The 26,055-nt window shown below is 35.6% G+C and overlaps 1 protein-coding gene across 2 annotated transcripts in view; it reads right to left on the bottom strand.

Annotated features, from left to right (window-relative positions):
- Positions 1 to 26,055, bottom strand: part of RANBP2 (RAN binding protein 2) — an 81,878-nt gene that overhangs the window by 24,067 nt on the left and 31,756 nt on the right. For both annotated transcript variants that reach the window (XM_035001908.1, XM_035001909.1), the window contains exons 5-19: positions 21,144 to 21,374; positions 20,675 to 20,820; positions 18,780 to 18,972; positions 15,322 to 15,409; positions 12,887 to 13,096; positions 11,563 to 11,744; positions 11,306 to 11,481; positions 10,992 to 11,115; positions 10,160 to 10,321; positions 9,763 to 9,900; positions 9,537 to 9,683; positions 8,519 to 8,698; positions 8,351 to 8,434; positions 4,265 to 4,400; positions 740 to 834 (exon numbers count right to left, since the gene is read on the bottom strand). In XM_035001908.1, coding sequence (XP_034857799.1) covers positions 740 to 834; positions 4,265 to 4,400; positions 8,351 to 8,434; positions 8,519 to 8,698; positions 9,537 to 9,683; positions 9,763 to 9,900; positions 10,160 to 10,321; positions 10,992 to 11,115; positions 11,306 to 11,481; positions 11,563 to 11,744; positions 12,887 to 13,096; positions 15,322 to 15,409; positions 18,780 to 18,972; positions 20,675 to 20,820; positions 21,144 to 21,374 — 2,292 coding nt within the window. The remainder of the gene's footprint in view (positions 1 to 739; positions 835 to 4,264; positions 4,401 to 8,350; positions 8,435 to 8,518; positions 8,699 to 9,536; positions 9,684 to 9,762; positions 9,901 to 10,159; positions 10,322 to 10,991; positions 11,116 to 11,305; positions 11,482 to 11,562; positions 11,745 to 12,886; positions 13,097 to 15,321; positions 15,410 to 18,779; positions 18,973 to 20,674; positions 20,821 to 21,143; positions 21,375 to 26,055) is intronic.

The raw sequence follows: 26,055 nt of genomic DNA, 5'->3' as shown, positions 1-26,055 counted from the left end.
TTTCTTGGCATATAACGGAAATTGCCTTAACTAATAACAGTTAAAAATCCAATTCTACAATAAACGCATAGAAAAAATTTCTTCTTCATTCCTAAATAATGTGTCAAATGATGTTAACAATAATGATGATGATGATGGAGACTAACATTTATCGAGCATTTACTAATGTGCCAACTGGGCACTGTTCTAAGCACTTTACATAATATCTCATTTTAATATCCTCAAAAACCCTATGAATTAAGGGATTATTATCCTCATTTTACATATGAGGCAACTAATGCATAGAGAGATTAACAAACTTGCCCAAGGTCACAGCGAGCAGAAGAGCCAGGGTCTAAATTCACCCAAGCCATCTGTCTTCAAAGCTTCATAGCTCAACTATGGTTGTAATAATGGTTGTTAATAGACCCCTACATAGCCACTTTGGCCTGAAGTACTTACCACATAGTGGTTCAGCAAGGCCATTCTAGTCCTATTTCCGCCAAAACAAAATGATGAAGGACCCATCACCACCACCACCACCCCCCATTTAGAAAATATTCTAAATGTTCACACTTATTTTAACATAAAAATAAGATGAGTAAGAAGCATAACTTCTATATCTGGAAAGAAATTTAAAATATCTGTATCTTATGGGACATAAAAGTTTAATGCTGAACTACTTCTTGAATTTCTTTGAAGGAAGCCTGAACAATTAAAAAGGAGATATTTATAAATGTATAAATTATTCCTTTGTTACCTTTGTGGGAGTAACATTAGCTGCTGGTCTGAGAAGATACTGGGAATTATATGCTGGTGACTGACTATAATATACTGAAGGGCCAGTAGTTGCAACTAAAAAAAAAAAAAAGAAAAAAAAAGAAAAGAAAGAAAACAGTTAAAAAAGTCTATACTACAGTTAAGACTATCTAGGCAAGAACTATAAATTACAAAAGCAATAGAAATCAAAGAAAGATTTAACTATAGATTTTTTTTTTAATTTCTATACATCAAAATATACCATAAAGAAGATTATCAAATGACAAACTAGGAAAAACCCCTAAATACGACACATGAGGAATAAGAGAGCAGCACCACAGTGGTCAACAAGAACAAGCGCCTCACAACAAGCATCAAAAAAGGAGCCAAGAAGAAAGCGTTTGGTCCATTTTCTAAGAAAGACTGGTATGATATGAAAGCACAGTCTATGTTCAACATCAGAAATACTGGGAATACACTAGTCACAGGAAGGACTTAAAGAACCAAAATGCATCTGATTGGCCTCAGGGCAATGTTTTTAAAATGAGCCTTAAAAATTTGCAGAAAGATAAGACTGCATTTTATAAACTCAAGCTGAAAATGTTCCATTCAAAAATCACCTGATAAATTCATGCAAAGAGTCTCACGGGTAACACAAAATGTGTTCCTTGGCTTTTAAAAAAAAGGGCACATCATGACTGACACTCATGTTGATGTCCAAACTATTTGTTCCATCAGTTTTGTATGAGTTTCACCAGGAAACTAACAACTAGAAGACACTCATGTTCATAGCAAAGCTTAATTTGTTTTATGAAAGTTTTATCAGAAAACAACTTAAAGACCATTTATGCCGTGACATGGAAGAAATGGAAATTGTGACCCAAGAGGTGCTAAACAATTGATTCTCTAGAAAGCCCTGAAAAAGACCTAGAAAAGACTAGTCAGTCTATTTATGTTCTCTTTACAGTGACTAGAAAAGTAAAAATTGCTAAAGAAGCCCAAGTTTGAATTTGGAAAACTAATGGAACTGTAAAGATGGTTATTTTGGAAACATTCTGGGGAGAAAAAAGGAACAGAACACAGAACAAGCTGATGGATATGAGCCAAGAATCATAACGTCTGAAAATTTAACTAGTGACTTTATCGTGACTAGTGACTCTTAATAGTGAAAAAAAAATTAGAGTTCTTATAAACCTACTAAAAATAATCTACTAGGAAAAAAGTACCAAATAAACAGATAACTCAGAAATATAAAAGATTATAAAGTGTTGAACACGCCCAGTATAAAAAATAAAAACTGATACCATTTTTGTTTTTAAAAATTGGTGAAGGTTTTTAGAAACCGATAATCGTTAACACTAAGCAAGAATGCAATGAGATGGGCACTATCAGATAATGGTGGTAAAAGAATGTAAACTGGCATAGCTTTTCCGGAAAGCAATTTTCCAACCTAGAAGAATTTTTTAAATACACTAACAATCCTAAGAATGTGTCCACAGCATTATTTATAACCGCAAACTGGAAATAATAAAGGAATAAAATTTGCAGTACTTCTACGTGATGCAAAAACCTGTATTCATTAACTGTATTTTCAAAAAATATTTAAGAAAAATGCTCAGAACTCTAATATTTAAAAAACAGACTACTCATCTACATACAACATAATAATGATAAAAATCTCACTAAAAATTCTTTACATATACAAAGAGAAAGGACCAGAAGGAAATGCTCCAAAAATGTTAATAGCACTCTATGTGGTAGTTTTTAGTTTACTAGTACTTCTGAATATTTCCTATAAGCTTATTAATCATTGTTTTTAATCACTTTCTTTTAAAAAGACAAGGAACATCTTGGTATACTTTTACTTTCATTAAGAAAAATAAATCTGTGAGCACAGGAATGCAAAACAGGGGACTTGAGCTCTCTACCTTTCAGGGCCACAAAGCTGCTTTGCGACCTTGTCAATCAGCTGTTTGGGGTCTCCATTTTTCTCAACTGTAAAATGAGGATGTGCTGCTTCTATACATTTCATAGGGTAATTGCAAGAATAAAATGAGACAATGTGAATGTTATGTTTAACAACCAGAAGACCTTTTATGTCTGTACACAGAAGAAATGGAAATTGTGACTCAAAAGGTGCCAAATGATCAATTCCACACAGCACTGAAAAAGCCCTAGAAAAGGCTAGCCAGTTTACTTATCTTCTCTATGCCAGGCTCTACACAGTGCACAGGGTTTTTAAGTGAGCAATGTGTGAACTGTTGACACATCTCATATATTTATTTAACCATGACTCATGACATTTAATAAGTCTGACTTTACAAAGATTTCCTATTATTTTGCCTACATTAAAAGACACTGTCAAAAGAGGATAGTGAGGCTGCTTTCAGTACGGCCTGATGGACCATCACATAAATGTGCTCATCTAAACTGGAACATACTATTCTAAATCTTCCCCGGGTTAAAACCAGTTAGGAAAAAAACAGCATACTACTACCATTTCAGGAATCTATCTCATGTCAAGGAAACCTGTTTTTATCAACATTTCTGGCTGCCTGTGGGCAATACATCATAAGACCACTGAAGTTTGAACTCTGGCTCTACCAATAATTAGCTATACAATAATGGATAAATTACATAACCTTTCTAAACCCATTTCCTCATCTATAAAAATAGAATTCATGGGGCACCTGGGTGGTGCAGTTGGTTAAGCGTCTGCCTTCAGCTCAGGTCACGATCCCAGAGTCCTGGGATCAGGCCCTGTGTTTAGGCTCCCTGTTCAGCAAAGAGACTGCTTGCTTCTCCCTCTCCCTCTGCCCCTCCACCCCCTGCTCATGCTCTCCTCTCAAATAAATAAAAAATCTTAAAAAAAAATTCATAATGGTATCTACCATTCTGGGTTACCATGATTAAAGGAAATTACATGCACAAAGCACTTCTGCACACAGACAACCCACAGGACACCCTTGGTTCATTAAGTGTTTACTACACACTCTAACACACCTACACATACACAAATGCTCACAATAATGAGAGGCAAGTTTTATCTCCACATTTCAAACACACAAACTGACTCAAGAGGTCACTATGTACTAGAGAGCACAACTTCAAATTTCAATATGGCCCAGCTCCAACTCCTTCCTTCTTTGTATGACCATGGTATTTCAAAATGAATGTCATACCTTAAGTATATCACCAAAATAAATCCTGAGGTTTTATTTAGCCATCTCTTAATGCACAACAATATCAGGTAACATTTTCCAAAAGTCAGGAATAGTTCTACCTCAGTCTTAAGCTTCTCTGACATATGTATTAAAGGATCAGATAAAGCTTGTTTTGTTTCTGCTTAGAGTTATAAAAATCTCAGTAATACCAAACACGGCTTAAGAAACATATAAGCAGACATGTATAAACATGTATATAAACAAATATATATAGACAAGGTGAGTTCACAAGTTATCTGTGTAGAGGAGGAGGAAGTACAGTGACTTTACTAAAATCTGGAATTACCCAGTTTCAAACTAACCTGTTAGTGGAGCCCCATGAAAAGTCTGTGATCCCTGATATCCATCAGGCACGGAATCTGGTCCATAATTCTCTGCAGGCCAACGATGAGGGGACCCTGAGTTACTACTATGTAGTTTCAACTCCTGCATTTCTTTCTGTTGGAAGGAAGAAAACAACTATAAGCAACTGTACCATGCCAGAAACAGTGCCAGAGCAAACAAATATTTTAAATACTTTAAATACTTGATGGTGTGTTTTTAGAGATTCGATATCCCAGTAAGATCTGTATATCAGGTGCTCATTTAAGAAAATGATCCTTAATTTGTTAAAACCAATTTATTTCCTCCCATTCTTTCATTCCTTAATACCATATTACCTAATTCATTCTAGAGTTAGCTATCACCTAAACTGATAACCTCCTAGATGGCTTCATCTCCATTTCCACTCCATACTTGCCTACATTAATCTTTCCAAAGTTGAGGGTATTTTTTTTTTTTAAGATTTTATTTATTTATTTATTTGAGAAAGGGGGGAGCAAGAGACAGCAAGCCAAGGGGCAGAGGAAGAGGGAGAAGCAGACTCCTCACTGAGCAGGAAGCCCAATGGGGGGGGCTCAATCCCAGGACCCTGGGATTCTGACCTGAGCCAAAGGCAGACACTTAACCAAATGAACCACCCAGGTGCCCCTAAAGTTGAGTTCTAGCCAAGACACCTCCCTGTTCAAAAACACAAGTACCTACAAATTAAACTCTGATATTCTTGGTCCTCAGAAGTACTGCCCCAAACACCCTTCCGGCACCTCCTTTCACCGTTGCTTTCCTCTCCGGTCCATCTAGGCTACTCAATGTTCCAAATTACCTCCCAATACTAGCTTTCCACCTACACACAACTGATGTAACAAAACACTACAAATCCTTCAAGGTTGATGCTCTAATGATTCACTAGGGAAGGGAAAATAATTGATACCTGCTCAGAATATATTATGTATATAATAATATAGTCCAGGCATTTTACTTAAATTCTCAATCCTTACACACATAAGCAGTATTAATTCACATTTTAGAAAAAAAAAAGATGCAGGAAATAGCATAGCTGGAATTCAAACCAGATTTTACTCCAAATATTATGAAAACATAATACCACTCTGCTGCCAACACAGAGGACACACTGCTTTCTAATGGTAACTATGTGGCTACTTACCAGATCTCTGCTGTTTTACAGACAACTAAATGACTACACCCTCCCCAACCCCAGAAATTACAAAACTTCCCTTACAAAACAGGCACTTATCTTTTTCCAAAGAAACTACAGTGGTATCAGTCAACACTCATTTTTGAAAACAGTATCAAGTATCTGTATATGGGTCCAGGGATCCAACCAGCTGTAAGTGACATCACAGACACATACAGCATGTCTGCTTTCTCCTTCTGAAAGTGGTTCCAAATAGGTATTTCCCAAAAGCCATAAACACGGACATCAAAGCTATCTTGAATTTTCAAGTTAAATAAATTATTCCCCATTCATCCATCTACCGTATTTAGCCCAGATGCTACACGTCCAAAAAAATAAGAAACTGATGGAATCACCTGGAAAAACTGAGTAGTCACTATAGTTCTAAACATGCAATTAATGCTATAACCATAATTTTAAAAATTCAAACAACTAGAAAATGTGTTAAGAACTGGTTTCAACAATTCCCACATTTCAGATGAGAAGCCAAGCAAAGTAAAGAAAATGTAAAGAAATGCCTGGCTCAAGAGCATTAATTAGTGGCAGAGTTAGTCCTAAAACCCAGTTTTTCAGGAACACAGAGTAATGTTCCACTATACTTCCAAAGAATACAACGCTGGGTACCTAAACCCATAAGATAAGCCAAGATGGTATGTAATATTAATAGGCCACGGTTATATAAAATTAACATACAAAATTTTTGTACAAATTCAAAATTTTGTTCCCCTCCAAACAGCACTTTTGTTAAGTCTCACACATTGCTGATAACACTATAATAACTGCACACATCACGATATCCTTGCTGTAACTTCAAAAGTATAGGTGCTTTAGTTCTTGCCCAATGAGCATGAAACAACCTACATGTACTTCCAATTCCAAAGAAGTAGATAAAGCTCCTTTGAGCCTAACAAGATTACTTTCATACAGCTAAAATAAGATCATGAATCATAACCATTTCCTTACATATTAAGTTAAATTCTTATGAAAGTACTAAAAAGATAGACTTTTTGAAACTTAGACCACATACCAATATCTAGCTATAAAAAATGACACGCACAACCAATCAGTCTGAGAAATGAACTCCTAGACCAACTTATGATTAGTTTTATTTCACTAGTTCAATTCAATCACTTGGGAACCACCTCTACGTCAGGAATGCTGCTATATTTTGGATTAAAGAGTCTTTCCCTTTGAAGGATTCACACCTGGTAGAGGAAGCAGAAACAAGTAATTTCAAAAATATGGTTAAGGCCTAAAGACACATGAAAAGATGCTCAACATCACGGAAACGCAATTCAAAACCACAATGAGATACCACCTCACACCTGTCAGAATGGCTGAAATCAAAAACACAGGAAACAGTTAAGTGTTGGCAAGGATGTGGAGAAAAAGGAATCTTCATACACTGTTGGTGGGAATGCAAACTGGTACAGCTACTGTGGAAGACAGTCTGGAGGTTGCTCAAAAATTAAAAACAGAACTACCAGTAATCACACTACTGGGTATTTACCCAAAGAATATGAAAACACTAATTCGAAGAGATATATGCACCCCTATGTTTACTGCAGCACTATTTACAATAGCCAAGATATGGAAGCAGCACAAGTGTCCAATGATAGATGAATGTATTAAAAAAAAGACGTGGTATATATATACAATGGAATATTATTCAGTCATAAAAAGAACAAAATCCTACCATTTGCAACAATGTGGATGGATCTAGAGAGTATAATACTAAGCAAAATAAGCCAGAGAAAAATACCATACGATTTCACTCGTATGTGGAATTTAAAGAAACAAAATGGGGGAGGGGACCAAAAAAACAGACTCAACTACAGAGAACAGATGGTTATCAAAGGGGAGGTGGGTGAAGGAATGGATGAAAGAGGTGACAGGGATTAAGACTACATTTATCTTGGTGGGAATGCAAACCGGTGCAGCCACTCTGGAAAATAGTATGGAGGTTCCTCAAAAAGTTAAAAATAGATCTACTCTACAACCCAGCAACTGCACTACTAGATAGTTACCCAAAGGATACAAACATAGTGATTCAAAGGGACACATGAACCCCAATGTTTATAGCAACAATGTCCACAAGAGCCAAACTATGGAAAGAGCCCAGGTGTCCATCAATAGATGAATGGATAAAGAAGATATATGTGGTATATATATATACAATGAAATATTACTCAGCCATCGAAAAGAATGAAATCTTGCCATGTACAATGACGTGGATGGAACTAAAGGGTATTATGCTAAGTGAAATATAAGTCAAAGACAAATACCATATGATTTCACTCATGTGGAATTTAAGAAACAAAACAGATGAACATACGGGAAGGAAAGTAAAAATAAAATAAGAGAGGCAGGCAAACCATTAGAGATTCTTAACTGTAGGGAACAAACTGAGGGTTGCTGGGGGGATGGGGAGGGATAACTGAGTGATGGGCATTAACGGCACTTGATGTAATGAGCACTGGGTATTATATGTAACCGATGAATCACTAAATTCTATCCCTGAAACTAGTAATATGTTAACTGAATTCAAATAAAAAAGTGAAAAAAATAAAAAAGAATACATTTATCTTCATAAGCACTGAGGAACATACAGAATTGCTGAGTCACTATATTGTACACCCGAAACTAATGTAACGCTATGTTAACAACACTGGAATTAAAGTTTAAAAAATTAAAATTAAAATTAAAAAATAGGAGAAATAATATGGTTAAGTGTCAAGGTAAACTATACAAAACAGTATGACTCTATACTAGCATGGCAAAGGGACATTTTGAACAGCTTTACAAGGAAGTGAGGAGTGGTCAAGGAAGAAATCTTGAAATAAGAGAGGCAGTTTAGAGATATTAAGTGATTTACCTTAATGGCCTCTACTTGTTGGCAGATCATTTTCAATAAAGAATTTTGATCTTCTGCCCATCGAGGTGGTGTTTTGGGAGAATACTAAAAAAAATAACAAAAAAAGTATTTAAGACATTGAGAACAGAAACATTCTGCACTGGAGTGATTCATTTTATTTCTACTTACCTTGTAACTTTTACTTGGTGATAGAGAATATATGCTGGGAGATGGTGTAGAATGTTTTATTTCTGAATCTGCATTTCGCAAAGAACCATTTTTATAAAGAAGACCTCCTTCACTATAGTCCTCAAGTTCCTGCATGACCAAATTAAGCATCTCTTTTACAGACTCCAGTGGCACAGGCAACTAAAAACAAAAGGCATGAATCAAAGACTTTAGTTTTGCAAAAAATAAACTAACAACTCTGAAATAAATACAAAGACTTTATTAATTTACTTTTATGTTCTCACTTTTGTCTAATAAGCACTTTATACTTTACAACGGAACACACAAGAAACGGTTGTGTAATCTAAAGTCTTCTGACTCTAAAGTCTACAATGTTCCTGTCCCTTCTGTTAACCATAATAATGGTAGAGGAATGTTAACTTGCGAAGTTTTTCCACATGAACAAAATAAGCTACTGATTTTTATTAATTTTGAGTGGGGAGAGAAACATAGATGCTAGAATGTACCAGGTAATAACAATCCTAATGTAAGAGCAGCAACATGAATTAATCAACAAAATACTTGGAAGGTTGAACATAACTAAAGTAATACCATCATGACAGTCTCAACTGCTGAGAGTTAGAAAAAAGATAACCCATACCAAATGGTAAAGATGAGAAGAAATGCTCTGAAGGTGTCAGCAACTACTTTCAATTTCAGTGAAATGTTTAACTGCCAAATTCATTAACAACCGGTGCTTAGGCTGCAATATTTGCTTTGATTGCATTGCCAAGATAACAAAAATAAATATTCTGCCTTAGAAACCTTTTCTAAATTCCCTAACAAGTATTTTTATAGAACAGAAAGTTAGATTCCCAAGTTTAAGAAACACCAAACCTAAGATACAACACAATGCTAATATTTACACCGTTTCTGTGTAGTATTACTGTTTTTGAAATTATCAAAATATAAAACCAAAGTAAAAATACTTACCATCCAGTCAGCAATAATAAGAAAGTACAAAGAGCCTGTAGCTTACCTTCTTGGCCACTGAAAGACTGGAATCACTGTCATCTAAAATCTTTATTAGGTAGTCCCTGGCCTTTCTCAGGTAATTTTTGCACTCTTCTTGTTCTTCAGGAGAAAGGGCATCATTTTCAATGTCTTCTGCTTTTCTGTGAAAAATCTACACAAAGAATGCTTTTATGAAACAATTAGGTCTTTAAAATAAAAAAACTTTTAATTCACGTACAACATCTACTTACCAGTGCTAGATTCCAGTAAGAAACAACGTTTTTTATAGATTCAAAAGCAGTCATAGCATCTTCTATATTTCCATTAACTACATCCAATATAGCAAATGTTATGTGTGCTTCTTCCTCGTATTCACCAACTTCAGATGCCTAAACACATTTAGTAATTTTTAGTCCAACTGCCTCTCCCCAGAATATCAAACCCAAGTGATTTCCCAAAGATTTCACATGATCTAATTAACAGCTCAGTCTTCTTTTCTGCCATGTTTTGTGACAGCTAGTGGATTTTTAAAACAAGACAAGGGTCAAAGAGCCAGGCAATTGATATAAGCGGTTTATACTTCTATTTCTTTGTTTATAAACTGGAAATCCACATCTCCAGTTCATTCACAAAGGGATCCTCCATTACCTGAATGTCTGCACTATGAAAATGTTTAAACAGAGGGTCCGTAGGTTCAGGAATACTGCTCTTCTTTTTGATTGTCTTCAACATTGGCAAAACTTTTTTCCAATAATGAACACTTCTGCCTATGTATTCCCGTTGATCATAAAAAGAATTAAGACCGCTGCCCTAAAATAGAAAGTTAGAAGCACATAACCTAAGGAACACAAATAAAAGAATCTAAAAATTCCTTTATAAATGGTCTGAACTGGTTAAAATTTCAAATCAAGGCAAAACAGAATCTCAAAAGTCATAGACCTCACTTTCCAAATGTTGGAATAAACCACCACCTTAATACCAGTGATCATTCTAGACCCAACTTTTAAACACTTTCAATGATACTACCTAATGAGGCACTCCTGTTTTTTAAATGTTGCCGTTTAACACAGCCCAAACCTGCCACTCTGTAAGTGTCATAGTTTGGTCGCAGAGTTGAACATCCACACCTAACCTTGCCATAGAATAGACCTCAAATATTTATAAAGATCTATAATGCCCTTAACCTACAGGGCCTTCTGCTATTGACATGTAAAAAAAATTTGAGGCTGGATAATAATTATCATAACTTAGTTATTAAGTAATAACAATAGCTAATACTTATGTAACATTTACTATGCTAGGCACTATTCTAAATGCTTATATTAACTATTAACTATTTTGTGGCAAGATTAAAAAAAATACATTTCACCTGGCATAAAGCAAATAAGCTGATACTATTTGAACTACAAGGCTCAGTGAAAGTCTGATTTTTAAAAATTAGGTAATGTTCTTAAAAATTCCTACGCTTTAATGAACTCACCGTTTTCTGAAGGCATTTTGCCCAATGTACAAGCAGGGCAGGCTGAAGGCCATGTTTTTCCTGGCCCCTTAGCGTGTTTATGTCATTCTGAACTAGAAGTCGCAATTTTGCTGTGGTTCCAGGTCTAAAAAAAAGTTTAATAAAACTGATTTATAAACACACAATTCAAAACTTACATGTATGTTAATCATCACATGACAAACTCAATCTTCACATGAGAATTAGATACCTAGGCAGTAAGTTTTTAAATAGATTTTTAAGTTAAAAACTTAAAAGGCAATATGTTAAAGGAATGTTTTTATTTTACTACTTACACTGTTTTTCTGTGAATTAGATTACAAACTGCATCCCACCAAGATTTTTGTCTTTCTGTACAAAGCTGTTTACAAACAGGAAGTGGCAAGCATAATGGCTGATAGAAGCTATAGTGAGAACTACATTTCTCCTTTAATTGTAAGTGGCTGGTATATATTACTCCAAGTAGAAATACCTATTTAAAGAAAAATCAATTTAAGTTAGAAAAAAATTAAACAAAATTCAAAATATTTAACTTGTTAAAATCCTTGCTTACTTCAAGATCTAAAATACATATTGATTCGGGTGCATTTGTTTCAAGTCTTGAGGTTTCCTGGGGCAAATGATGAAACAGTTGTTTCAGCCATTTTCGAACTGCAGGTAAGGCAGACAACGAATTCCACTGTAAGCCAAGCCAGGTAAGGTGCTGAAGACTACCATTATGTGCTCGAATGGCACCTGAAATAAAGTACAAAAACTGGCTTGAGGTTTTGGAAATCTTGCTTGTGCCATCAGTTTTGCCAATTACTCACAATAAATGCATCTTAATTTTTTTTTTTTTAAAGATTTTATTCATTTACTTGACAGAGAGAGAGGGAACACAAGCAGGGGGAGTGGGAGAGGGAGAAGCAGGCTTCCCGCTGAGCAGGGAGCCCGACGTGGGGCTCGATCCCAGGACGCCGGGATCATGACCTGAGCCGAAGGCAGACGCTTAACGACTGAGCCACCCAGGTGCCCCTAAATGCATCTTGATTTTATAATTGCTTTTCTGTATCAGAGCTGGGCAAGTTTTATGCTAAGCAAAGTCTCATGTTCTTACTAAAGGTAGTCACACTTCATGTTTAGGAATTTTAATACCAACAGTTATGATGAAAAGAGCTCCTTTCAAGTCCATCTAAGAAAAAAAGGTATCACTAGAGCTCAATAAAACACTGTAGTGACAGAAGCCACCCAGTATGAAATCCTGAAACAATGGATTTTCCTTTCAGTAGAGAGTCATTAAAACAATGGGATACCACTACATTAATCCCTTGGGATAGTAAATAGATCTTTTCTTCCATAAGAAATTTAATACCGAAAAGGTTATGGGCTTTTGGAAGCATAGAGGTACAACCTTTATGGCAATATGGCAATTTGCAAGAGACTTAAAGGTGTTCATCAACTTTACTTCAGTAATTCTGGTTTTAGAAAACTCTATGGAAAAATCTGAACTAGAGCTACTTTATTTTTCACAGTGAAAAAACTGAAAACATCTTAGATGCCAAACAGCGAAAAGTGGCAAGTAAATTACGGCTAATTCACATAACAAATTATATTGCCAATAAAGTAGTTATTTCAGAAACCGATAAACAGGGAGAGAATTCATGAAAGAAGACAATCACATGTACAGTATAAACAACTATTTAGAGAAAAACATTCCACCACTACCATTACTAACCCCTCACACCATCCTACCCACCCCCACAAAAATACCTCAAAGGAATACAGGGAAATATTAAGTCATTATTTCTGGGTAATAAGATTATGAGATGATTTCTCTTTTTGCTTTTATTCTCCTAAAATAAAGATACAAAATGTTTACTTTAGAAGATACAACTTACCAACATCATATCTAGCCAAATCATCAGGCTCTGGTGCTTGTACATCAATGTTTCCAATATCATCATTACCAAGAAAAGATCTATCCTTAGATGACGGACTAGAAAACAGAGCATCATACAAAGCAGACTGCCCACTTTTATTGGCGAAGGATTCTACCACCTCTTTTAAAAAATCTTGCTTGTCACGACTTAAATTTAGCAGCATGTGTCCTGAAAAACAAATTATTTCCATCGTTTAAAAAACAGATTTTTACTCACATCTCTCAATAGTTTCATTCATATACCCTAAGGAGAAAAAACATGATCAGCTCAGAGCTAACCCTCCAACCCAGCAACCACAACTGAACAAAAAGGGTGCTTATGCAAAAAATGAACACATACTACAGGTTTAACAGTTATCTTTATCTACGTGCTAGAGTGAAAGGAAGGAGAAGACCAGAATATGTCTGAAAAATGCCAAAAGTACTTACGGTATTTACATTTTAGATGAAAAGTGTGTCATTTAAGTGGCCACAGGAGAGCAGAGCCAAGCTCAAATTCTCTAATATGATAGACTGATTTTTAAACCTAGCTGGGAAGAATCATCCTTGAAAAAGCTCTTAAAAAGTAATTATTTTCAGGCTGCACTTCCTAGAGATTGATTCCACAGGTTTGGGGTGAGGACTCTATTTTTAAAACACTCCTTTGGGGGCACCTGGGTGGCTCAGTCGTTAAGCATCTGCCTTCGGCTCAGGTCATGATCCCAGGGTCCTGGGATCAAGTCCCACGTCGGACTCCCTGCTCATTAGGTAGCCTGCTTCTCCCTCTCCCACTCCCCTTGCCTGTGTTCCCTCTCTCACTGTCTCTATCAAATAAATAAAAAAACTTGTGGCTCAGTCGGTTAAGCGACTGCCTTCGGCTCCGGTCATGATCCTGGAGTCCCGGGATCGAGTCCCACATCGGGCTCCCTGCTCAGCGGGGAGTCTGCTTCTCCCTCTCCCACTCCCCCCTCTTGTGCTCTTTCTCTCTCTCACTCTCTCTCTCAAATAAATAAATAAAATCTTTAAATATATATATATATATAAAATAAATAAAAAATCTTTAAAAAATAAATAAAAAATAAAATACTCCCTTGGATGAAGTTCTACATGCTAGAACATGGCTAAATCTTGAAAACACTATGGTAAGTAGAAGTGTCAGTCACAAAAGGAAAGACCACGTATCATGTAATTTAATTTATATAAGATGTCCAGAATAAGGAAATCAAAAGTGATAGAATATTAGTGGTTGCCTAAGACGAGGGTTTGGAGGAAAATGGGGAGTGACTGCTAATGGCTATGAGGTTTCATTAGGTGATGAAAATGTTCTAAAACTGATTGCAGTGATGGTTGCACAATTCTGTGAACACACTAAAAACCACTGAGTTGTACACTTATATAAATTATATGATGAACATTTATATAAATTATATGATGAATTATATATAATACGAATTTCATCTCAATTAAGCTGTTTAAGGAAAAAAAAAAAACGCTCTTTGGAATAATTCTGCTGGTCAGTCAGATCAGACTTAGCTCTCCGAAAATTTGCAGACAAGTTTAGGAACGTCCAGATCAAAGACATTAAAACACAGTTCATTTTACTGACACTACGCAAAAACATTTATGACAGCCTTGAAAAGGAAGACGAGAGACAAAAAAAATGCAGTCACTTCTTCAAGGACTGGAAGTCCACCTCCCACAAAAAAAACAAGCTGTGGGATAGAGGAGCAATATATGCTCTGACCAGTAGCCAAACTACAGACAAAGCTTAGAGTAACTTTAATACTACTACTTGCTCTATACAAAGTTCATTCAATTTTATATCAAAACTGTTTCTTAAAGCATTATGTTTCTTCGGTTCATTGCTTGATTCGCTAGCTACACAAACAATGAAGTTTCTGCCTCAGCAAAACCAGATTATATGCAACAGACCTTTAGGATCCATCTCAAATAGTCAAAACTGGGAATAAATTTACAAATTCCAAAAGCCTAACACTATGTAAGTATGTATCTTCCATCTTCTTTACTATGTTGTCAGTTTCATAAGAGATCCATGACTTCTTCATCTTTATATTCCCCATAGCAGTATCTTATAAGTTACTGATGCTAAATGGCTGGCAATCAGTTAATTATTCTTAGTTCAGGAAGTGCTTTAAAATATTGAGAAGGAGGCTCTAGCATAGATAAAGGAGGGGTTAAAGAGTTTCTCCATCCAGGAGCAAAAAGTATCAAACATCTGTTACCTTCTGGAGACATTTTTTCTAATTCTATTATCTCTTGCCCTCATCCAATATGGTAAAGAGAAATAAATGATTATGACAAATTATCTCCTAAAGGACAGAAGATTATCATAAGAAGTGCTCTAAAGAAATTTTCCTTTTTTCTTTTTAAAATAAAATTAAACATTACTATTACCTGATTGGCTCAGACGATCATAGGCCATCATTTCCACCAGATTTTGTCCAACTTCTCCTTTTATTAATTTAATCTTTGGTCTTGGAACCTGGTAATTTTAGAATCAAAAGTCTTAATTTAGTGATACACATATTTCCAATAGTAAGATGTTCCTTTCTACTACACTGTGCTTTTTTGATGACAAACAGCCAATGGTTAAACTGAGTTGGGATTGCAGTTTTCCAAGTGGAAAAAACTGGGAATCAAGAAATTTAGATAATATGTAAAAGGTGCCTACAAAAACTAACTTCTGAGAAATTACTTTCTAGTGCCATTCTCTAGACAGCCCATTTTCAAAGAGTATGGATAATGTGAGATACCACTGGGATAAAGTGGGACAGCCAAGAGTGCAAAAGGACTCCAAGCCATATCTTATGAAGAAGAACTGGAAAAATGATGAATAAATAGAATGGTGAAAGGAAAACACAATAGCTCAGCTCCCTTCAGATATTAAGAAAATTATCTCATAAAAAGAAGAGTTCAGTGTTTTAAATAGCACCAAAAAAAAAAAAAAACAATAGGTAGCAGGCTGAAAAATGGTATTTTACTCCACATAAAGAAGCATAAAGACCCAAACTATCAAAAATGCAATAGGCTATCTTGAAAAGTAGTGAAAATTCATCACTGAAAATAGTCACAGGCAAGGGTCACTTACTGGAGATATCCTAAAAGTAATGCAGAGTTGGCTGGAATAACTGCTATTAAATTTCACTGACTTTCTTAATTGGTAGTGGGAGTGTAGTTTGGTACAACTTCTGGGAGGTTGGAAAATTGGCAAAAGCTCTAGATTATAAATGCACAGATACACTATGATTCTTCTTTCAAGAATTTATTTCACCCATAAATTTAAACATGTGAACTGTCACAAGTTATTCATTAAAGAATTATCTGAGGGGCGCCTGAGTGGCTCAGTCGGTTAAGCGTCTTAGGCTGAGGTCATACCAGGGTTCTGGGATCAAGCCCCATGTTAGGCTCCCTGCTCCACGGGGAGCCTGCTTCTCCCTCTCCCTCTGCCAACTCTCTCTGCTTGCTCTCTCTCTCTCTCAAATAAATAAAATCTTAAAAAAAAATTATTTGAGGTAGCATATCAAAAAAAGTAAAAGTAACCTAATGTCTTGGCTTTAGGAAACTCGTTAAAAAAACAAAAACAAAAAACTGTGGTATACCCATACACCGGAATGATATGAAACCATCAAAATAAATGAGGATACAATACTCATGCTATCCTTTCTATACTGACATGGAAATATCACCAACATTTATTTCATGAAAATAAGCAAAGGAAATAGAATGTACAGAATGTTTCTATCTGGATCTTTTTAAGGGAAGTGGGAGTAGGACAGTGTGTGCTTATCTATTTGCTTGTATATGCATAATATTTACACTCCTTGAAGAACTCACAAGAAATTAATATCATTAATTCCTCCAGGAAAGAGAAGTAAATGACTGAAAGAACAGAAGTAGGAAGGAGTTTTCACAGTATACCCTTACACACTAAAATTTTAAACCGTATGATACACTTTTTCAAAGACATTAATTTTTCAAAGGAAATATATTCCTTATGAATCTAAAAATTTCCGATTTTGAATTTTAGAAACATTAGTTTGACCTATGCTTTTATCCACATTTTCTAAACATGATGGCAAACTCTGTCTCTGAACATGCTGAAGAGCACACAAAGTGAGAAACAAAATGTGACATTATTTTTTATTTCAAACTGACCTCCATTCATAAAACTGGCCCCTTTTACAGCTCTCACTTGTGACTAGTTATAAATCCACTCAGTTGCATCATCCCAAGTCAACATTTCCTCATCAAAATTAAATGGTTTCAAGACAAACTTTAATGCCTAGCTAAAATGCAGATATACTAATACCACAGCATTCCCTTGATCAAGAGTCTGAAAATCCATTAAAGAAGCTGGCCTAACATGTTTTTTTAGGACCTCTATGCCAGTCCATGCTTCCCCTGTAAGCTTATAATCATTTGATAATTAAGCTTTACAAACACATGATAATATAAAATTCAACCATCAAAGAGGTTTCCATTATTTATCCATTCAATGGAAATGTGTGGTAAGTAAAAGAGAGAATGAGGTAGATGTCTATATGCTGAAACGGGACAATGGAAAAACAATGAAAAAAGCAAGATATTAGACAGCAGATAAAGCATACCTTCACTCAGGTAAAGAGTTTTTAAAAGTAAAGAAAGGGTGTTATTTTATGCTTGCATAAGCAGAAAAACTTCTAAATAGTCAAAAAAAACTGGTAACAGTCACTGTTAGAAAAGATATGAGTGAATGGTAGAAAAGATATGAGTGAATGGTTTAAGAAGGAAATTTAGTTTTTACTCTGTATTAACTTTAAAAATCATATATATTTAAAAATATTTTATAGATTCCAATTTCCATTAAAAATAACTGTCACCTACTTGAAGATTCTTTAAAATATTAATCATAAGAACCTTTTAGTGCCTACATAAATTAGCAAACGTCATTAACTTCACAATTTTCACTAATACATATATTCTTCATGAACCTAATGCTTCTGCTGAGCAAATAGGAACACTTAACATTGTGAGCTGAGTATCAAATGTTTTAAAAAAGATCAATATAATATGAACTAGGAGGAGGAGCCTTCCCTAAAAGTAATTCTCTAGTGAATCTTTTCTTTCCCTCAAGCAAAAGACAGTTCTCTGAAACTACCAATAATTTTTATAAGCCAGGGTGTTGGCAGACTGTTTATTTCTTCTCATTTCAGAATTAACACAAGCTCACTAAAGAAAACATTAAAACTAAAAAAAAACATTGGGAAGGGATAATAGCCAGCATCTCAACATCTAAAAATAATCATTCACATTTTGGCATATTTCCTTCATGTCATGTTCTATGTATAAAGAATGGAACCATGTTTTCAAAGATAAATATATTATTATATGTTATATATATCATTAATGTTATATACATATTAACATATGTGTTTCAATTAACATATTGAAGTGCTTGTGGTAAATACATTCTTCTATCATAGCTTATGTAAACCATCTCCAAAAATTTACTTACTTAGGTTTTCATCCAAGTTATGCATGCACATCTTTTAAATCAAATTTTACCCATATTTGAGACCATTTCCTTATTACAGATTTCCAGAAATGGCAGAGTAAAAAGATCAAACTCTTCAAAGCAGTCTTCCAGTGAAGTCATAGCAATACAGACTGCCACCAACAATGCATCAACGTTATCTATTTCACCTCACCAATACTGTATATATCTTATTATTTTTCAGCTATCAAATTATTTCATTTTGATTTCAAGTCTACAGATTTATTTATATTTTTACTATTTATCAGGACACACCTCCACGTAAAATACAACAATCTCAGTGAAATGTCAACTGCACCCAAAACTAGAAAAAGCTTACCTGAAATGCTATGAGATAGCACAATGTAGCCAGCTCAGAGAGAGCTCGCCATTGCACTTCACTATGCTGACCCATTTTCAGAAGTAGAGAACCAGCATGCATGTAGAAATGTCCTTTTACTTCTAAGAAAGTAGTTGAGAGTTCATCATTTCCACCCACACAAGATTTCACAGACTGAAGAACACTATCAAAACTGCAATATTAAATTGTTAAACAGGTATTAAACCTATTGCATTGTGAATAATCATGGTTTCATGTGTTAATTAAAAATTAAATCAACAAAGGAATTTATTCCAAACTTCATCATCCACATTCAAACTAATAATCCTTATTCTCTATAAATTATGAATCTAGTGTTTATTTTTATTCCACATACTTCCTATACTTCAAGCTTAACGTCTAGAAGGTCTTATTCCAGTTATTTCCAGGCCTCCAATCACAAAAAAGATACAAATCAAATGACAAGATTACAGACTATAGAGAATTTTTCATAACTGACCAAAAACTGGAAAACTATTTTCTAGTTTCTTCTTGATCACATGGTTTCGTTATTTAATTCGAAGTTGGAATTTCTCAAATTAGACACATCATTTTCAAATTATAAGTAAATAACTGATAAGATATTAAGATTATCAATAACATAATTGCTTTTCTTACTATATAGATAACTACAGGCCTAAATTGTATTCCTCACTATTATTTGTAAATGTACTAATTAGTGCTTTTAAATCTAAATGGTACTCAGAACTTCATTTTGTAAGAAAAGCAACATTTAATAGAAATGTGAAGCATGATTTCTATCTAAGTAGGTTTATAGGAGGTGAGTTCCAGGAACTCCTAGAGTTTCTCAAGACCCCTTCAGGGGATCCATGAAGTTTAAATTATTTTTATGGTACTACTAAAAAATTGTCTTTTCCACCCTCATTTGCTCATGTAACCAAAAATGTTTGCATATATAAGTCATACAAAAGAAAACATCCTAAATATTTTCTAAAATCATCTGAAAGTTAAAATGGTTCTGGGTGCTACCCTTACCCTACTATCTTTGGACACTAAGAAATTCTTCAAGAAAACTACCCTACCCCCTAACACCAGATGGGGAACAAGAATTACTTTTCAAACAAATGGACAGTCTAAACCAGGGATTGATAAATTATTTCTATAGGGCCACATACTAATCTGGCTACAGACACACAGTGTCACAGCTGCTCAACTCCACCACTGTAGTATATGAGCAGCTATAGATAATACAAAACAAGAGGCACAGCTGTGTTCCAATGAAAGTGTATTTACAAAATCAGGCAGTGAGCCATATCTGGCCTACAAGCTCTAGTCAACCCCTGCTCTAAACTAACATTCTTATACAAATCCAAGTGATGTTTCTGTTCAATGAAATTTATCTTAATAAAGTGGAAGATATAGTCCTCGAAATCAAAATTTAGGAAAACAGAAAAATCGTACATTATGTTATCTTGTTTCTAAGCTAAAACATCAAGAGTTTTCTGAAATACTAGTGATGCTAACTACTTCTACTACAACACCTGACAGATGGAAGTCTATTTTGATTTTCACTCAAGATTATATTGTTTTTGAAATAAAGTATGAAATAGAACATTTTCAGGATTGACTTTATTAAACATGCCAACATTGGAAACATAACTATAGTAATTTAATCAAGTCTGAATAACAGTTTTCTAAAAATCAAAGTCATACAAAACCAATTATAACATCCCCACAAAAGAAATAAGATTCCAAGTGGTTTATTGTATTAACTATTACCCCTGGGTACGTTACAGAAATAGCGATACAGTAAAGATGTTTACACCAATGAACTGAATCACTACAAAAAGAAAATCTATAATTGACACTGAAGCACTCTCCTTAAGTCAACATACCTTTCCAATAATTCTCTACTTTCTTGCACATCTCTAGTGGAGAGCGTAAGAAGCATAAGGTTAGCATAAGCCAGAAGTAAGTCTTTATGGGTAGTTTGCCAATTACTTTTATCAGACTCCAAACACTGTAAAGATGCCAGATATTCCTATTTTGTAGAAAAAACACTCAATTATAAAACTTTATCAAGCATTACCAAATTAGTTTTATGCCTATAAACTGTGCCCATCCCTATACTTCTAAAACTATATTGTTTACACCAGCCTACAAAACACCAAAAATATATATATTAGTTTAATTTCTCTCTAATCTACCCATCATAAAACTGAAAACATCCTAGTAAAAAGTTCATTTCACAGTTGCTATACATAAATGAAAGAAACTTAAGTCTTAGAGAGCACTGCTTAAATACAAAGGGATGTATATTAATTGTCTATATAGAAGTGTAGAGACCCAAGAGTTTTTACCTACCTTAAGGGTCTGTACAACACATGAATTCCATTCTAAACTTGAACGCAGGGCTATGTTTTTCTCTGCCTCATGGCAGTGGCCCACAGCATCCTTCAATCTTTTATTTGAGCGATACAGTTCTACTAGTCGGATGTTCACATAGACATCATCAGGTCTTGCATAAAGTTCTGACTGAATCAAGTCAAAAAGTTTATTCCATCCATCTTCACCTTTGCAATCTAAAAGCTGTTCCTATTAAAAAAGCATCATTCATTTAGAGAAATACCAGTGCAAGTTTAAACACATCATGGTTCCTATGAGCACCATTCCACCGTGTCTAGCTGTAGTAAATTACCACCAGAAGTACCACCTTATATACCCCAACTCTCATAAGAGAGAGCAGCTCCCAGACCAGAAACTAAACCTCAAGAAATTTATGTGGAGAGAAACATCTAGGATTATACAGTAGCAACAGTTGCATATACACCTCACAGACTGCAAGGACTACTGCCTCACATCCCTGTACACCCCAGTCACCACCAAAAGCCTAGGCCTCCCCAGTCAATCCTCATACCAGGGTCCTTATCCCCAAATTGTTCTGCACCTCCCTAAATCTGACTCAAACCCCTACCCCCTCTGCTCCCACTTTAAAGCTTCTACTGTTTTTGCTATCTTAGAGTCTTCACCATCCAGCCTTAACTAAATGGAGTGTTATCTCGAGATAACCCCCGTTACTTCTCTGCCATGGTGGTCTTTTCTCTGCTAGCCTATCCACAAGTAGAGAAGTGGGGTCAGTATACTGCTCACCTCCAAATCATATGTCCCCACACACACCTGCTTATAATCCTGTCTTCCAAAGGACATGCTATCCAGCTTTTCCATTCATTCCTCCTCATGAGCAACTGGAATAAAACACTCCCTTCCTAACAGCCCTCGCTAGTATTAGCAATTGGAAAGATGTACAAAGATACCCAGGAGCCTGGCTACTCGGTTCGGTAATTACCTCATCTTCATGGCTTTGCTCTATACTCCAGTCTCAGCCATCCACTTAGCATTGACTTGGGTCTTCAAAATCTGTATTTTGGTCATACTACTTAGATCATTATACCTCTCTTATTCTTTCACCTCACTGTGGGCACACATGCCCTCACTGCCACATATATTTGTCTCTACCACACGGAAAGAAAGCTTCTGTCAAGGGGCGCCTGGGTGGCTCAGTTGTTAAGCGTCTGCCTTCGGCTCGGGTTATGGTCCCAGGGTCCTGGGATCGAGCCTCACATCTGGCTCCCTGCTCTGCCGGAAGCCTGCTTCTCCCTCTCCCACTCCCCTTGCTTGTGTTCCCTCTCTGTCTCTTTCTCTGTCAAATAAATAAATAAAAAATCTTAAAAAGAAAAAAAAAAGCTTCTGTCAATATACTCATATCACCAGGTTTTAATTTTCCATAGAACACATATTTTCCTTCACTATCAAGCTAAAATGTCCTAATTCCTAAAATCCATAATTACTGTTTGCTTACTAATCCCCTCAATTAATTCCCTCTACCTTTCCTTAGAAAAACCCTACCAACTGCTTTCTCTGTGCCTATCTATACACTAACAGTTGAGCAATAGGGGGTAGGGCATTCGGGAATTTGGGGAGATCACAACCAGGCTAACTAACTTTCATAATCTCAAGTCTCCAAACTGGTAATGCCTAGAACAAAATTATATGTGACCTCTATCTATATAGATTCAAATTCTCCATTCCCTGAAAAGGTTTACTTCATACTCTTCATCTTTCCTCACATTTCCCACTTTCCTTCAACACTTTCAACTTATGATCACAATTCACTCTTCACTGAGAAAACTGAAGCCATCATTCCACTTTACCTTATCAGCTTGTACTCACCTTTTCACTGCTCCCTCCCCACAGCAAAGACCAAGCTCTCCATTAGTGCTGTTTCACTGCCCTCTCCTTCACCAATCTCTCTCCTTCTTTTACATCATTTCCATAAACTTACACTTGGCCTTTCTAGATCTTCAAAAAAAACCCAGACTTTACTTATAAGTTTACGTATAAGTTTACTTATAAGTTTAAAAATTTGTGGGTCGCCTGGGTGGCTCAGTTGGTTGAGCATCTGACTCTTGGTTTCAGATCAGGTCAAGATCTCAAGAGTCATGAGACTGAGGCCCGTGACAGGCTCCGTGCTCAGTAGGGAGTCTGCTGGAGTCTCTCTCTCTCTCTCCCCCTCTGCCCCTACCCCCATTGGCACACTCACGCTTTCTCTAAAATAAATATTCCAAAAAAAATTTGTAAGTAAAAGATCAACACATTCATGGGTGCTTTTCAAAAACTCTACTCTCATATTCAAGAGAAAAAGCCCTCTCACCAATATTTCCATTAAAACAAATACCAAAAAACTATTTACCTTAAGTAAGCCTTAACTTTTAGGAGAAACAGAATTATTCTACTAAACAGTTATGAGTCTCATGCATTTCAATTTCAAGAAATGGGGGCAAAATCTAATATAAGGAAGGTTTAGCTTTAGACAACAGTGTATTTTTTTAAGTTTTTATTTAAGTAATCTCTACACCCAACATTGGGCTCAAACTCACAACCCCAAGATCAAGAGTTGCAGGCTCCGAATGAGCCAGCTAGGCACTCCTACAGACCAGTGTCTTTAAAGTTACTAAAGAGGGGCGCCTGGGTGGCTCAGTCAGTTAAACGACTGCCTTCGGCTCGTGTCATGCTCCCAGGGTCCTGGGATCGAGCCCCGCATCGGGCTCCCTGCTCGGCGGAGAGCCTGCTTCTCCCTCTCCCTCTGTCTGCCGCTCTGCCTACTTATGCTATCTCTGTTAAATAAATAAATAAAAATCTTTTAAAATAAATAACTAAATAAAGTTACTAAAGAGGGGCGCCTAGGTGGCTCAGTTAAGCGTCTGCCTTCAGCTCAGGTTATGATCCCAGAGTCCCAGGATGGAGCCCTGCATCCGGCTCCCTGCTCAGCAGGGAGTCTGCTTCTCCCTCTGCCACTCCCTCTGCTCATGCTCTCAAGCGTGCACATTCTCTCTCAAATAAATAAATAAAATCTTTAAAAATAAATAAATAATAAAGTTACTAAAGAAAATCAACATCCTTCAGAAGCAGCTATTTTACAAGAAAAATAAACTCCTATCAATATATATGTTCCTTAATGTCCTTGTCATCAAATGAATTGGATTGTCAAGGCCAACAGGAAATTATGTTTGAGGCTAACACAAAGGTAAAGAAATCTATATACTTAGACCTGACATTTTAGATTAATATTTAAAACCCAGCTGCTTATTACAGAAACAAGAAAACTTGATATTACTGGTATTTACCTGTAGGGTTTTTAAAAATATCTCAGATTTTAAAATCTGTGCACACTTGTTCATATGAGATTTATAACAGCCAAAAACAACCAAAATAGAAACAACCAAAAGGTCCATCAAAAGTAAATGGTTAAACTGTGGAAATACTACTCAGCAATAAAAGGAACAAACTACTGATACACCCAACTTGGATTGATCTCAAAGGCATTATGCTGAACGAAAAAAACCTAACATCAAAAGGCCACATATTGCATGATTCCATTTATATAACATTTTGAAATTACATAACTGTAAATATGGAGAACAAATTAGTAGTTCCCAGAGGTTAAGAATAATGGGAAGAAGGGTAGATAGGACCATAAAAGCATGAAGGGAGATGTTTGTGATGATGGAACAGTTTTGTACTTTAATTGCAGTGGTGGTTACACCAATCTATACATGTGATAAAATGAAAAATTATACACACACATTACACCAATGTCAAATTACTGATTTTGATATTGTACTGTAGTTATGCAACATGTAGCCACTGGGGAAAGCTGGGTGACATATACAAAGAACCTCTCTGTACAATCTTTGCAACTTCTTGTGAAAAATGTAATTACTTTAAAGTAAATTTTACTGTGGTGCCTGGGTGGCTCAGTCGGTTAAATGTCTAACTTCAGCTCAGGTCATGATCTCAGGGTCCTGGGATTGAACCCTAAGTCAGGCTCCACACTTAGAAGCTGAGTCTGCTTGCCCCTCTGCCCCTCCCCCCACTCATGCTCACTCACTCTATCTCAAATAAAATTTAAAACAAAATAAAAAAAAATTCTTATATGTATATGTACACAAACATGTATAATGGGGGTGGGGGAGCCATTAAAAAACAATATACAGTTGACCCTTGAACAATATACGTTTGAAATGCAGTTCTACATTTTTGTAGAATTGTTTTCAACAAATATAGTAGAGTACTGTAAATATATCTTCTCTTCATAATTTTAACATGTTCTTTTCTCTAATTTAAGCGTAGAAATACAGTATATAATACATACAGCATACAAAACAAGTGTTAATTGACTGTTTATGTTAAGGCTTCCAGTCAACAGTAGACTATTAATGAAGTTCTGGGGAGTTAAAACTTCTATGCAGGGGCTCCTGGCGCTCAGTCCGTAGAGTATGTGACTCCTGATCTTGGGATTTTGAGTTTGAGCCCCACACTGAATGTAGAGATTACTTAAAAAAATAAAGCCTTAAAAAAAAATTACATGAGTATTTTCAACTGCACAGGGGGTCGTGGCTCCAGCCCCCACATCATTCAAGGGTCAACTACACACTTAAAATTCTGTTTGCTTAGAAAATTTGGAAAGACTTTCTCCAAGAGTTACTTAAGTAAACTATATTTTACTTAGTAAAAAAATAACCATTAGAATTGGTCATTGGTCAAAAATTAGCAAAAACTTCCTATTATTTTTTAGTAATTATCTATAACATACTGGAGAAACTATTATCTTTTACTTGAAAATTTCACTGTCCCCTAACACAATCCTTTCCATATTTTTTCTTAGAATGATTTTATTTTTAAGTAATCTCTACACCCAACGTGGGGCTCAAACTCA

Source organism: Mirounga leonina, unplaced genomic scaffold, assembly GCF_011800145.1.
Source record: "Mirounga leonina isolate KUSES-001 unplaced genomic scaffold, KU_Mleo_1.0 Mir_125, whole genome shotgun sequence".
Classification (NCBI taxonomy): Eukaryota; Metazoa; Chordata; class Mammalia; order Carnivora; family Phocidae; genus Mirounga; species Mirounga leonina.
The sequence above is the reverse complement of the archived record's forward strand: the minus strand, read 5'-3'. Positions and strand labels throughout refer to the sequence as shown.